Here is a 13,628-nt window from a genome sequence, read left to right as displayed (position 1 = left end):
GCTGCTGCAGGGAGCATCCAGCACCCTGCCTGGGCTCCAGCTGAGGGAACACACACCCAGAGCACCTCCTGTCTGCAGTTACTCTGTGATTAGAGGGGACATACCCAGTGTCCCTTGTGCTGCCCTTGGTCACCCCTGAGCAGAGCCTGGTTGTGTCCTCCTGACACTGCCCTGCACATCTTTAGCACAGCAAAGAGGGCAGCCCTCAGGCTCCTCTGTTCCAAGCTCCCAGTCCCAGCTCCCTCAGCCTGGCCTCACACTAGATGTTCACTGCCTGCAGCAGCTTGGAGATTTTGGACTGGACTCTCTCAAGCAGTTCTCTGAGATCCTTCTGTCCACCAGGCCACACAGGGCTACACATCCTCCCACAGACTACTGTGATCCAACCGAGCCAACAGCATGAGCCACACTACCAATCCCGCCTCTCCCTTGGCATTACAGAGACAATTTGTAAATAAGAAAATAAAGTCTTTATCCAAACCCACTGGGCTGAAGTGGTAACCCCTGCCACCACCCACTCACTACTGGACATCCTAGAGCAAGGTATTCATACACCCCAGTAGCTGAGGCAGAGGCCAGGAGTCTCCAAGTTATGTTTTCAGGTTTGAGCCCAACACAAGAGAGAGAACAGAGTCCCTCAAAACAGTCTCATTTTCACTTCTGCCAGCAGTGGCCACACATCCACCTGTGCACAGCCAGCTCTGCACATCCTGTTCTCCCTGCCTCTGTGCAGGCTCCTGGAGAGCTGACATCACAGCAACTGCCAGTCTTAGATATTAAATATTTAAGATGTAATATTACATCTCTAGCACAGCTCTACTAGAGACAGGAAGTTCCTTAACAGACCATGTGAAAAGACTGCCTATCACCAGAACCCTTGACCTAGAGGTAAACAATAAACTCTCAGCTCTTGCAAGGGACACAGCTACAGGTAAGAACGTTCCAAAGCTGATTAAGCTGTGACACAAGAAAGTGATTCCCCCCAGCACTACAAGCAGTAAGTGTGCCCCAAGCGTTAGCAGTGATGCAAAGAGAGGGGCAGCAGTGTGCTCACTTCTTCATCAGTAAGACAAGAGCGTGGTAGGAAGACATAGCCCAGGCTGCAGCAGTCAGTGCTGAAACAATGAGCACCTCTGCCCTGGCTACACAGCACAGGGCACTCTGCTCTACACACCCATGGGCACCCCACAGCAGCTGCTGGTGCTGCACCTGTGCTTCAAGACACTGAGTTTCAGCTCTCTGAACTGCCACCCAGAAACTACAACAGAACACCTGCAAGGCTTCAAAAGGAGAGTAAAGAACAGCAACAGCATCTGCTGAGCTGGGCAGGCAGGGGTGACAGCAGCACTTCATCCTCCATGCCCAGAACAGGCAGCTGCAAGAGCAAGACTACTCTGCATCTTGGCAGGATGCCAGCACTGAATATTAAAGGAGTAGAAGTGAGGATGGAAAAGGAGAGGTTGCAGCACCTGATGAAGCACCAAGCTTTGCTTCCCACCACATTCCTCTCTCTCAGCCTAAAAGCCAAGGTAGCCCTGCCCTTGGGGGCTTTGCCAGCAGGCCCACTGCCATGAGCAGCAAGGACAGCAGTGCTACTGCTGAAACTAAACCAGCAGAGGTGCAGGGGGGCTCTGACAAGCCTTGTCACACTTACAATCTTCAGGCCTGACTGGGGAGCACCTGAGGAAGGAGTGAGGAGCTGCTTAGCTATGGCTTCCCTCTGGGTCAGGCTGGTTGCGCTCAGCACTGTACGAGATCCATCTTCATTGATGACCATGGAGGCCCCAGGGTGAGCCTTGGGGCCGTTGATGACAGCCTGCCTCAGCTCTTTGACATTCCAGGGGGTGACTGGCTGGGGGTAAGTCAGTTTGGTAGCAAATACCTAAATGGGAGGGAAAAGAGGTGAGAAGTAACACCGTGTCCAGCTGTGCCTTTAAACAGTCCCAGGTCTCTGAGGAAGCAGTGTCAAATAGTAGCAGACACAAGACCAACAGGAAGGACTTAAAGCTCTTGGCTGCATCTGCCCCTCGGTCTCGTCAGGCCAAACTAATATACTTCTGTTTTCAAGCCCTCTATCCTAAGAACAGCAACACCACCTGGTCAAACATTTCCTACTGCAGCCAAAAAGGAAAACTCAGTTGGCATTGAAAAAGAAGAAAGGATGAGTTTAGCCTCTGCAAAGCTCCCCAGAATACAAAGCAGAGGCAGGTACCAACAGCAGGGTATTCCCAGGCCCACATCTCCTGACAGGCAAGCAGAAAAGACGACAAGATAATAAGCTCAAGTTCGGGCCTGGTGTCATCTCTGTGTGGGTAAAGACCACTGAGGGTGAATGAAGTTGGTGACACGACCATGGCCTTCCCTGGAAGGGCTGCCAAAGCTCCTCCTGCACACACTGCACAAAGACCACAGGACAAACAGGATCTGCTTAGGAAGTGTGCACCAGTTCCTAAGCCAGGAAGCAAGTGCAGCTTCTGCTTTGTGCACTGTTTCCCAGATGTGGTGCTCAGTACAGCAGCAACAATCTCCTGCTCCGGAGTTACGGCTGCAGCAGTAGTGCACAGCTATGACACACTGCGGAGGAAAGAGTCCCAGCGAGTCCCAGCGAGCCAGAGAATGTCACACTTTGGTAGGTAGCTGAAAGTGTGGCAGTGGAGTTCAGCGCTCAGCTGCAGCAGAAGGAAGCGCTCCTGAGTGCATGCTCACCATAGGGATGCCAATCTCGTTGGTGCCAATGTACATGTCGGGGCAGATGACGGAGCGGGCAGCGAAGTCCACGCGCTTGCCCATCATGTGCTTGCGGAACAGCCCTTCCTTCTTCTCCAGCAGCTGCAGGCAGAGGGGCAGGGTGAGCCTGGGGCAGCCCGCAGCACCAGCACGCCGCCCAGACCTACACCTGCCAGGCGCCCTCCCAGTGCCCTCACACAAACAGCAAACACTGCACCCCTCTGTTAGCTTACTCCCACAGCTTCTCCTAACTGTCCCACAAAGCGCAGAGCCACCCAGACCCTGCCTGCTGCCCACCTGACGAATGCCAGGATACTTCTCTGTCGCCAGTCTGTCCATGTCGCTGTCGAATACAATGTTGACATAGCTCTGAAGACGAATCCAGGTGTTGTACAGCTTATCTGCAAGGCTCTGCCCTGGAATCGCTGTCAGGATGGAACGGTCCAGAGCTTCATCCTTCTCTCCTGCCTCCTAGAGAAACAGGCATTGGAAACCTAGCCTGACAGACTGAACCTGCACGACTGAACACCAAATGAACACTGCCCACTACTCTGAACCGCACTGAAGACATCAGTTTGGTCAAAACCCCAAAAGGATTAACAACGTAAAGTTCACTGCCAAATGGCTCCAGCCCAGTGCCTCAGACAAGCCTGCTACATGCACCAGAGGTAAGTGGCAGTCTTCTTCTTAGACAAACAATGATGTAAATGCAAACAAAACAGCCTGTGCCAAGGGCTGAGAACCCTTCCAGTGCAGAACTGTTCCCTGAGCTCCAGCCTGAGCCTCCCTGGGGCAGCCTGGAACCATTTCCTCTGCTGCTGTCCCTTGGCCCTGAGCAGCAGAGGCTGCCCCTGCTCACTGCAACCTCCCTGCAGGCAGCTGCAGAGAGCAATGAGCTCTGCCCTCAGCCTCCCCAAGGCTGCAGCCTGCACACCCCCAGCTCCCTCGGCCCCTCCTCACCCCCAGCTGCTCCAGGCCCTTCTCCAGCCTCACTGCTCTGCCCTGGACAGGCTCCAAGCCCTCAATGTCCCTCTTGCAGTGAAAGGCCCAGAGCTGGACACAGCACTCAAGCTGTGGCCTCCCCAGTGCTGAGCACAGGGGCACGATCCCCTCCTGTCCCTGCTGCCCACCCTGCTTGTGAGCCAGGCCAGGGGGAAGGCTGATGGTGAGCTGTTTGTGCTGGGCATGTCTCATGCTCCGTCATGTCTCACATACAGTCATCTAACACAAAAAACATGGCCAAGAAGTGCGTGTAAAATGCTCTCCCCTTTGCAGCAGCTGGGTGAGTGGACAGAGGCAGGGCTAACATCAAAAGCCCTATGGAGAACCCCTCCGTCAGCCCAGGCAGAACTGTTATTGGGACAGTTTTAACAGGAACCTAACAGCCCGCGACCCACACCTCCAGGAAGCGGGCAACCAGCCCCCCAGCAGCTCTTACTGTCTGCACTTCCTCTGGGAGTTTCAGTGGCTGGCACTGCTCTTTAGCCATGAAGAGCAGCAGCTTCTGTATCAGCTTGGCCTCCTTCAGCACCGCCAGAAGGTTGACAGTCTGGCCGTTGGTGAAGAGCCGCTCCCCCAGGCGGTTCACAGGGCGGTACCTGCAGCACAGCACAGGCCTTGGCAGGGGGAAAGCTACCTGAAGGCAGCATGGGCACATCAAACGTTCTGACCCTGCAGGACAGCCCCACCCTCGGGGACCTACGGGGTGAGGGTGGCTAGAGAGGTGTCTTTAGAAAGGCTTGTGGGGACAGGACAAGGACGATGGAACTGGAGGAAGTGAGATTTAGATCAGGCATTAGGAAGAAATTCTTCCCCAGGAGGGTGGTGTGGCACTGCAACAGAATCACAGGATCTCAGCACCAAAGGATGGTTTGGGCTGGAAGTGACCTCCAAAGGTCTCTGCAATAAGCAGAGATCAACTAGATCAGGTTGCCAAGAGTCCTGTCAAGACTCACTGTGAACATCTCCAGGACCGGGGCCTCAACCACCTCCCTGGGCAACCCGTGTTCCAGTCTTCCACCAGCTTGCCCAGAGAAGCTGTGGAACCCCAGAGTAGCATTCAAAGCCAGGCTGGATGAAGCCTTGAGCAACCTGGTCTAGTGGAAAGTGTCCCTGTCCATGGCAGAGAGTTGGAACTGGATCTTTCAGGTCCTTTCAATCCAAACCATTCTGTGATTCTAGGTCTTCAATGCAGGAAAAATAATCCCCACAAGCTAGCTGTGAGCACTTGGAAAGTCACATATGAGATTGGGATAGTGCCAACAGAGGGACAAGCAGCAGTTAGTGTTCTGTAATGACTTCAAATGCTGATACTAAGATGCACTTGTTCTCATCATTAGTGTTTCAGTCTTTCAGCAAGCTAACAAAGTCAGCATCAGCTGCTGCTGGGATTTTCAGTCTGCATTTAAAGACTGTGGTGTCAGAGCAGTGTTTGCTGTCGGAGGTCTGCATCTCTGACTCCTTCTAACAGCATGCACTAAGCCCCAGGGTTTCCACAGCTTCTTTCTTTTAGTGGGGGGAGGAATTCTACCTTGAAGGTGGAACCACAAGCAGATCTAAAAAAAACATGTCTGGAGTGAATGCTGAATTCTTCTGGGGATCCATCCCAGGGAAGAGATAACACAAAAAGAAACCTGCAAAGACAACAGAAGAGATAAAGCCCTGAGCCGTGCTGCTGCTGGGGAACCCAAACCAACAGCTCCTTCTGGACAAGTTAGAAGCATCTCCTAAGTGAAGTAACAGGGAGCTTGCTTAAAACCAAACCATTCAGGCAGAAAGAATTGCTGTTGTCCCAACAGAAATGTGGAGTACAGCAAAGGCAAAAAGCACAACAGCAGAAGAAACAGCTCCCAGCTGCCACCCACACACCAAAGTGCTCTGTTTTTTCCTGGCAACTGCAGCCAGAGCCAGCCTGCAGGGAGCTCAGAGGAGACCACTGAACACAAGCTCAGTCTGCAACCAAAGGACCTGTGGGAAACCTTAGGTGCAGCACCAGATGAACACTAAATCCATGGTGGGGAGCCCCAGTCAGAGAACAGCTGATCAAACCACTCACTGAGTCCAGCTCTCTGCACTCCCCTTCTGCCAGCCCTCCAGTCACATCTGCCTCCCAGACTAGAGCCTCTCAGGCCAAAGGCCAAGATTTGAGGAGTTCAGAGGGGAACATCTGCAGACTCTGCCCACTAAATGATACAGAAATCAAAGTAATGTTGCTCCTTACCTTCATTCTTCCACAGAGCCACAATGTATTGCTTGGCAGTGATGGGTGTCAGGTACCCTCTCTTCCCTAGCTGGCTGTCATCAAGAGCTGAGAAACAAAGAAGAAAAAAAAAAGTGCTTAAGAAGTATCACAAGAGGTTACTTCGAAGTTTTGGGGCTTTTTGCTTATAATTAGTGTTTCAGCTCAGAGGAGGAATGAAAATGCAGCTAAAATATACTGGCTGACAACCACAGAAAGGTACCATGAACATGTTTGTTGTGGGGCTATGAAACAACTGAAGTAAAAATCATCTCAGTAGATAAAAAAGCCACCTCCAACTAATGGCACCAGTGGTGTCTCCAGAGCTCAACACTGGGCCTGTCCTCTTTAATACCTTATCAATAACCTGGGTGAGGGTCTTGAGGCTCCCTCAGCAAGCCTGCAGCTGGCACCACACTGAGTGGCTGTGTCCATCTGCTAGAGGGTAGGGGAAGCTTTACAGGGGTTTCTGGACAGGTGAGAGCCATGGGCCAAGGCTCACAACCCCATGAAGACCTACAGACCTGAAGACGTGTGCTTGGAAAGCTGCAGCTGGGAGAGGGACCTGGGGGTGTTGGTTGGCAGTGACTGACCAGGAGCCAGCACTGCCCAGGTGGCCAAGAAAGCCAATGGCATCCTGCCTTGGATCACAAGCAAGGTGGGCAGCAGGGACAGGAGGGGATTATGCCCCTGTGCTCAGCACTAGGGAGGCCACAGCTCAAGTGCTGTGTCCAACTCTGGGCCCTTCACTGCAGGAAGGACACTGAGGGGCTGGAGCCTGTCCAGAGCAGGGTTTATTGGCACTTGCTCCAGACAAGTGCCAAGGGCACTGTCAGTGCTGGGAATCTGTGTCTTGGATACAGGAAAACCAGTGCAGAGTCACAGAGCAATACTGTACCTGCAGGCTCATCCAGGCCTTTCTCCCCTGCCTGGGAGTACACTGCTGAGGGGTAGGTCACAGTCAGCTTGCTGTTATGCTCCTTCCGCACCAAGGACCTCCTGGACCTGCACGGGAAGGCAGGAAAGGCAGGACAGGCAGAGAGAAGTCAGCACAAACACTCGCAGTGCTGAGCAATTTTCCTCCTCGTGTAGTTACACTTACTTGCAGTGGGGGCATTTCTTTGAACTCATGTGTGTTTTCCAGAACTCTGCTATCAGTTTATTCCTACACTCACAAACATTTTTGACCTGAGAAAAACAAAAACAAAACCAAAAAATAAGACTTAAAAATACTGAAAATAATAAAAATAAATCCAAGAATTTGATCGGAAGAATTCCATAAGCACTCCACAACAAACACAAGCAGGCAACACAAACAGTGTTCAATCACTGCAACATGTTGCCCAGGAAGGCTGTGGCTGCCTCCTCCCTAGAGGTGTTCAAGGCCAGGTTGGATGAGGCCTTGAGCAACCTATGTCAGCGAGAGGAGTCTCTGCCCATGGCAGGGGGGGTTGGAAATGGACAATCTTGAAGGTCTCTTCCAACACATCCCATTGTGTGAATCTGTGAATCAATGCACACACGTCCTTGTATGAAGTTAATTCATGCCTTGGTCTTTCCTCTTTCATCAGCACCTTCCCACATTTGCTGCAAACACACTGGAAGGACACTGAGGGGCTGGAGACCGGCCAGACCAAGGCAGTGAGGCTGGAGAAGGGCCTGGAGCAGCTGGGGGTGTGCAGGCTGCAGACTTGGGGAGGGTGAGGGCAGAGCTCATTGCTCTCTGCAGCTGCCTGCAGGGAGGTTGCAGTGAGCAGGGGACAGCCTCTGCTCCTCGGGGCCAAGGGACAGCAGCAGAGGAAATGGTTCCAGGCTGCATCTCAGGAAACAGTTCTGCACTGGAAGGGTTCTCAGCCCTTGGCACAGGCTGCCCAGGGCAGTGCTGCAGTCCCCATCCCTGGGGGTGCTCCAGCAGCCTGTGGAGCTGGTGCTGAGGGACATGGCTAAGTGCTGAGCCTGCAGTGCTGCCCTGCACTGCAGAGCCTGGGTGAGCTTGGAGGGCTCTGCCAACCTGATGTGTTCTGGGATCACCACCCTCCTCCTGAAATTTATTTCACAAATAGTCTTTATTTCTCAAGTCAGTAATGAGTTTTAAAGCTATTCTCCAATGACAATTTGAGATGGTAGAAGACTGTAAGAACTCACTTTCTTTGCTCATGAGAAGTGACTGAGGCTGCTTTTAAAGGAAGTGATTCAGGAAATAAATTTAGCTTATACACAAATCTGCTCTAAGATGTTAGACCTTCAATTACCTTGTTCATTAATGTTTTCCTTTACCTCTCCATGTCCATTACCCTGCATTTCAATGGAGATGAGAACTCAGTTCTCTAACTCTACAAATGCCACTGGAAGTAATCCTGACATCTGCTGGATCCAGGAATTCTCCAGAATGTTTTGAAGCACCATTCAGAGACCTGGCAGCACCTGCAGGTCATGCACTGCCAGCAGCAGCAGCAGCCTGGAACCCAAGAATCTCCCTACAGAGTGGGTTCTGTGAAACCTCAGTTATACTGATCACAAATAAATCCTTTTCACGTCTTATTTCACCCAGAAAGTCCTCAAAACATAACAGAGTTGAGAACTGCAGAGCCTACACCGTGAAGGGCAGCCCTTCCCCTGCACACGAGTGCCATCAGAGGCTGAGGTGCAGGCTGTACTCACATTTGAGCACTGCTCCCTCAGCTGATGGCTCTCCAAGATTTCTTGAACGTGGTGATTTAACTCCTCTTCAATTTCCGAGCTTGTTGCATCTGCACATTGCTCTAAAAACTAAAAGAAAGAGAATGAAAGCCACTGGCACAGCTCTCTAGTTGCAGGACTATCGACCCAGAAAGGACTGGAGAAACACACAGTACTTGCCCTGTTCAGAACGACTTCTAGATCATGGACAGCGTGAAGCAAGCCCTTCTCCAGAACCTTCAGCTGGCTCAGCAGGAGGTGAACCACAGCTCGAGTACAGGTCAGCATGTGGCAGTTCAAACAAGAGCCTCGGATCAGAAGGTACAGTTTCTGGGAAGAGGGAAAAAAGCAATCCTGGTAGACTTCACAGAATGCCAGGGGTTGGAAGGGACCTCCAGAGCTCATCCAGTCCAACTCCCTCCCAGGGCAGGGCACACAGGAACACATCCAGGAGAGTTTGAAAAGTCTCCGAAGAAGCAGGCTCCACAACCTCTCTGGGCAGCCTGCTCCAGGCTCCAGCACCCTCGCAGAGAGGAAGTATTCCCTAGCTTGCAGCATGAGCAAGCAGCTGTCCTGGCATTGCAGCCAGTTTGCCATAGACCACCTGATCAGGAAGAGGCAACCGATGAGTGACAGCTGCAAGCAGCCTCAGGGTCACCTGGCCTAATTCTCATGGGGGATTTCAAACACCCTGAGATACTTGCTGGAAAGATAACCCAGCAAGGCACCAACAATCCAGGAGTTTCCTGCAGCGCATGGTGAGAGCTCTCTGATACAGGGGTGCAGGACCCTCCAAGGAGAGGTGTGCTGCTGGGCCTTGTGCTGGCAAACAAAGGTCTGTCTGGGGAGGCAGCTTTGGCAGTGGAGTTCTGGATCCTGTGATGAAGTAGCACAGTACTAAGTAGGATTGCAGCCCTGGACCTCAGGAGAGCCAGCTCTGACCTGTTCAGAGGCCTCCTTGGAAGAATCCCATGGGGTTGGGCTCTAGAAGTTAGGAAGGCAAAGAGTGGTTAGTATTCGAGCACCACCTCCTCCAAGCTCAAGATCGGTGCATCCATGAGTAAGAAATCAAGCAGGGAGGCAAGAGAACCACAGGGATGATCAAGGGGCTGCTGGCAAAGCTCAAAAAAGGAAGTCCACAGTATATGGAAAAAGGGACTGGCCACCTGGGAGGAATGGAGGAACACTGCAGAGTACTTAGGGATGTCACAAGGAAATTGAAGGCCCTCTTGGAATCAAACCTGGCAAAGGATGTGAAAACTTAAAAAAAAAAAGCTTCAATCTATACTGCTAAGGGTGGCCTCCAGTCCTTGGAGAGCAGAGAGAAAGTCTGGAGGAAGGGAGGCTCTCCCTTTGTTGAGGAGGCTCAAGGTAGAGAGCAATTAAATAGAAATGGGTATCTACAAGTCCATGGGTCTCAACTGAATGAATCTCCGAGCGCTCAGAGAGATGGCAGTCATTGCTGGGCTGCCCTCCATCACCTCTGAAAGGTGAGGTGCCTGAGGACTGGAGCAGAGCCAGTGTCACTCCAGCCTTCACAAAGAGCAAAAAGGAAGACCCAGGTAACTACAGGCCAGTCAGCCTCACCTCCACCCCCAGGAAAACGATGGAGCAGCTTGTTCTTGGTGGCACCTCAAAGCATGTGCAGGAAATGAAGGTTACCAGAAGTAGTCAGCATGGATTCAGCAAGGGGAAGCTCTGCCTGACTGATCTGACAGCCTTCTATGAAGGCATGGCTGGGCAAAGGTGAGGGGAAGGCAGTGTCTACCCTGGCTTCAGCAAGGCTTTGGACAGCATCTCCCAAGGCATCCCATGGGCAAGCTCAGAAGTGTGGGTGAGATGAGCAGGCAGTGGGGGGGTGAGAACTGGCTGAAGGACAGAGCTCAGAGGGATGTGGTCAGTGCACAGAGCCCAGCTGGGGGTCCAGCACAAGTGCTGTCACCCAGGGGTCACTGCTGGGTCCAGTCCTGTTCAACACAGTCACCAAGGGCCTGGGGCAGGGCACAGAGTGGACCCTTGGCCAGCTTGCTGATGACCCCGAGCCGGGAGGGGTGGCTGAGCCCCCTCAGGCTGTGCTGCCATCCAGCCCTGGCCAGGCTGAGAGCCAGGCACAGAAGTCCCTATGGAAATCAGCAAGGGCAGGTGCAGCGTCCTGCACCTAGGGAGGGACAACTCTCTGCAGCAGGGCAGGTGAGGGGGGCCCTGCTGGGAAGCAGCTCTGTGGGAAAAGGCCTAGGAATGCCAGGGGCGGAGACTGCCACTCCGACCCCAGCCTGTATCTCTGCATGGGGTTGCTGTGGCCAAAGTGCAGCACCCTGCACTTGGAGCTACTGAAGCCATCCCCTTGGACTCTGCCCATCTGTCCAGGCGGTCAAGGTCCTGCTGCAGAGCCCTTCTGCCCTCCAACCCAGTCACATCTGCCCCCAGCTTGGTGTCATCTGCAAACTTGCTGATGACTGACTCCATGCCCTCATCCAGATCATCAATGAAGATGTTAAAGAGGATGGGGCCCAGCACTGATCCCTGAGGGACACCACTAGTGACAGCTGCCAGCTGGATGTGGCACCATTCACCACCACTCTCTGGGCTCAGCCCTCCAGCCAGTTCCTAACCCAGCACAGAGTGTTGCCATCCAAGCCATGGGCTGACAGCTTAGCCAGCAGTTTGCTGTGGGGGACAGTGTCAAAGGCCTTGCTGAAGTCCAGACAGACCACATCCACAGGCCTCCCCACAGCCACCAAGCAGTCACCTGATCATAGAAGGAGATCAGGTTGGAGAGGCAGGATCTGCCCTTCCTAAACCCATGCTGGCTGGACCTGAGCCCTTTGCCATCCCTCAGGTGTGCTCTTATCACCCCCAAGCTAACCTGCTCCATCAGTTTCCCTGGCACTGAGGTCAGGCTGACAGGTCTGTAGTTCCCAGGTTCCTCCATCCCACCCTTCTTGTGGATGGGGACCACGTTGGCAGTTTCCAGTCTCCTGGGACCTCTCTGGTGAGCCAGGACTGCTGGAAAATGATGGAGAGCAGCTTGGCCAGCTCAGCTGCCAGCTCTCTCAGCACCCTGGGATGGATCCCATCTGGGCCCATGGACTTGTGGGTGTCCAGGTGGCTCAGCAGGTCCTGAACTAATTCCTCATGAATTTCCAGGGCAACACACTGCTCCCTGACCCCATCCCCCAGTTCAAGAGGCCACTTGCCCTTGAGCTCCTCCCTCCTTACTGTTGAAAACTGAGGCAAAGAAGGCATTCAGGACCTCAGCCTTTTCCTCATCGTCAGTTACAATGTTCCCCTCCTGGTCCAGTAAGGAGTGGAGTGCTGCATCAGTGCTGGGTAAAACATCTGCTAAACTCTAAGGAGTCCTTTGTAACACGGCACAACAAACTCTTCCTGATACGTCTGCTGTCATTACACTTACGAGAGGAAACGGATCTTGGCACCTTTGCCGTTTTCAAGGACTACAATCAGGACAGCCTGAGCACCACCACCCATTTCACCAGCCAGCCAATAACGAAGCATACATACATCAAAGAACAGAGGATTGTAGACAGTCAGAGGCAGTTCTATGTGGCCAAAATGCCCAGGGCAGTTGCTGAAGTTCTGCATGCAGGTTGCACACACTTCCCTGGAGTGCGGAGGGCCCAAAGCCAAGTCATAGAGGCCGTTAGCAGCTGGATTCCCCACACTGTCCAAGTACTGAGCATTGGTGATCTGTTTTACACTCAGCTTCCTGAAGTCGAAAAAAAGAACACAAGTCAGTGGCAGCAAACAGGCAGACGATATACACCTGAATGGTGCAACCAGCACTGCCACTTAGCATCTCTGGTGAGAACACGTTTGTGAGGGTACTTGGGGCATTTCCCTGCTCCTAACTTCACTGTCTGAGTACAATCATTCGGACCACAAGTAACACAGGAACTATTTCTTCCACATCTGAAGCCACTCCATTAAGAAATCAGGTTAATTTGTCCGTGTGTGCTCTCAAGCAGAAGGAGAGGTATAAGAACAATGAAAACACCTAGCTGAGAACAGCTCACAACAAACAATGCTCACACATCAACGCCAAAGAAACGCTGAGTGCTCTTTAGTACCCCACTAGGGGTGGAGGGAAAAGCTTGCAACCCTCCTCTGCAACAGAGATCTCAGCTCAGCCGTGCTACGGTATCTGAGCATTTTCTGCTCGCCGACATCACCAAGGTCTCTCCCGTGCAGGCTCAGATTCCTGGACAGCTTTCCAGGAGAGTGCCCATGAATGATCAAGCCCAGCGTACCCAGCACAGAGCTTCTGCACGGCTGCGCTAAGCCCTGCTGGCTCTGGCGCGCAGGGAGTGGGAGAAGCCCACTTGGAGTAGGCCCCCAAGAGGCCTTTGGCCCCCCGAAGCAAGTTTAAGCTGCAGTCTCCGCCCCTGGCAGCACATGGAAGTGGCCGCACTGCCCTCGCCTGCACTGCCAGCGCGGGGCTCCCGCTGAGAGCTGCGGGGCGGCTTCCCTGCCCTCCGGCCCCGCTCAGTCCCACGCAGGAGCTGCTCCCCCGTCCCCCAGCACTTCTCCAAGCCTTCCGGCGGCCCTAGGGCTCGCAAGGGGCCTGAGAGCCCCGCAGAGACTCCAGCAGCCCTCCCAACGCGGGGCTGCCGCCCTGCCAGCGGCGAGGGCCGCGGCGCGGCCGAACCGCATGTCCCAGCAGGCCCCGCGCCCGCAGCCCGCCGGGGCCGCCGGCAGCCTGCCGCGAGGCACGCCGGGACCTGCAGTCCTCGGGGCGCTCGGCCCCACGCGGCAGAGCCCTCACCTGATCTCCTCGGCTGTGTACATCCCAAAGGAGACACCGAACAGTCGCCGCCACGGCACCACTTTCGGGGGCTTCATGGTGAACAAGCGGCTCTTTCCCGGCCGATAACTCTCCGCAGCCGACGGCGCTGCGCTGCGCCGCGGCAGGCTCCCGGCGTTGCGGCGGCTCCCAGCGCGGCCGTGCGGCGGCGGAGGAGTGGCT

The 13,628-nt window shown here is 53.8% G+C and overlaps 1 protein-coding gene across 1 annotated transcript in view; it reads right to left on the bottom strand.

The window, feature by feature from the left end:
* POLR1A (RNA polymerase I subunit A) overlaps nucleotides 1-13,619 on the bottom strand; it is a 43,928-nt gene extending 30,309 nt beyond the window's left edge. Inside the window, exons 1-12 of the mRNA XM_064151702.1 lie at nucleotides 13,428-13,619; nucleotides 12,167-12,371; nucleotides 8,825-8,974; nucleotides 8,627-8,734; nucleotides 7,068-7,153; nucleotides 6,864-6,970; nucleotides 5,948-6,034; nucleotides 5,258-5,360; nucleotides 4,166-4,325; nucleotides 3,025-3,198; nucleotides 2,707-2,829; nucleotides 1,655-1,882 (exon numbers count right to left, since the gene is read on the bottom strand). Of these exons, the coding sequence (XP_064007772.1) occupies nucleotides 1,655-1,882; nucleotides 2,707-2,829; nucleotides 3,025-3,198; nucleotides 4,166-4,325; nucleotides 5,258-5,360; nucleotides 5,948-6,034; nucleotides 6,864-6,970; nucleotides 7,068-7,153; nucleotides 8,627-8,734; nucleotides 8,825-8,974; nucleotides 12,167-12,371; nucleotides 13,428-13,504 (1,608 nt within the window). The 5' untranslated portion in view covers nucleotides 13,505-13,619. The remainder of the gene's footprint in view (nucleotides 1-1,654; nucleotides 1,883-2,706; nucleotides 2,830-3,024; nucleotides 3,199-4,165; nucleotides 4,326-5,257; nucleotides 5,361-5,947; nucleotides 6,035-6,863; nucleotides 6,971-7,067; nucleotides 7,154-8,626; nucleotides 8,735-8,824; nucleotides 8,975-12,166; nucleotides 12,372-13,427) is intronic.
* Nucleotides 13,620-13,628: the final 9 nt, after the last annotated feature.

Source organism: Pogoniulus pusillus, chromosome 11 (genome assembly GCF_015220805.1).
Source record: "Pogoniulus pusillus isolate bPogPus1 chromosome 11, bPogPus1.pri, whole genome shotgun sequence".
Classification (NCBI taxonomy): domain Eukaryota; kingdom Metazoa; phylum Chordata; class Aves; order Piciformes; family Lybiidae; genus Pogoniulus; species Pogoniulus pusillus.
Note: the sequence above shows the minus strand (reverse complement) of the source record. Positions and strands in the feature narration are given on the sequence as shown.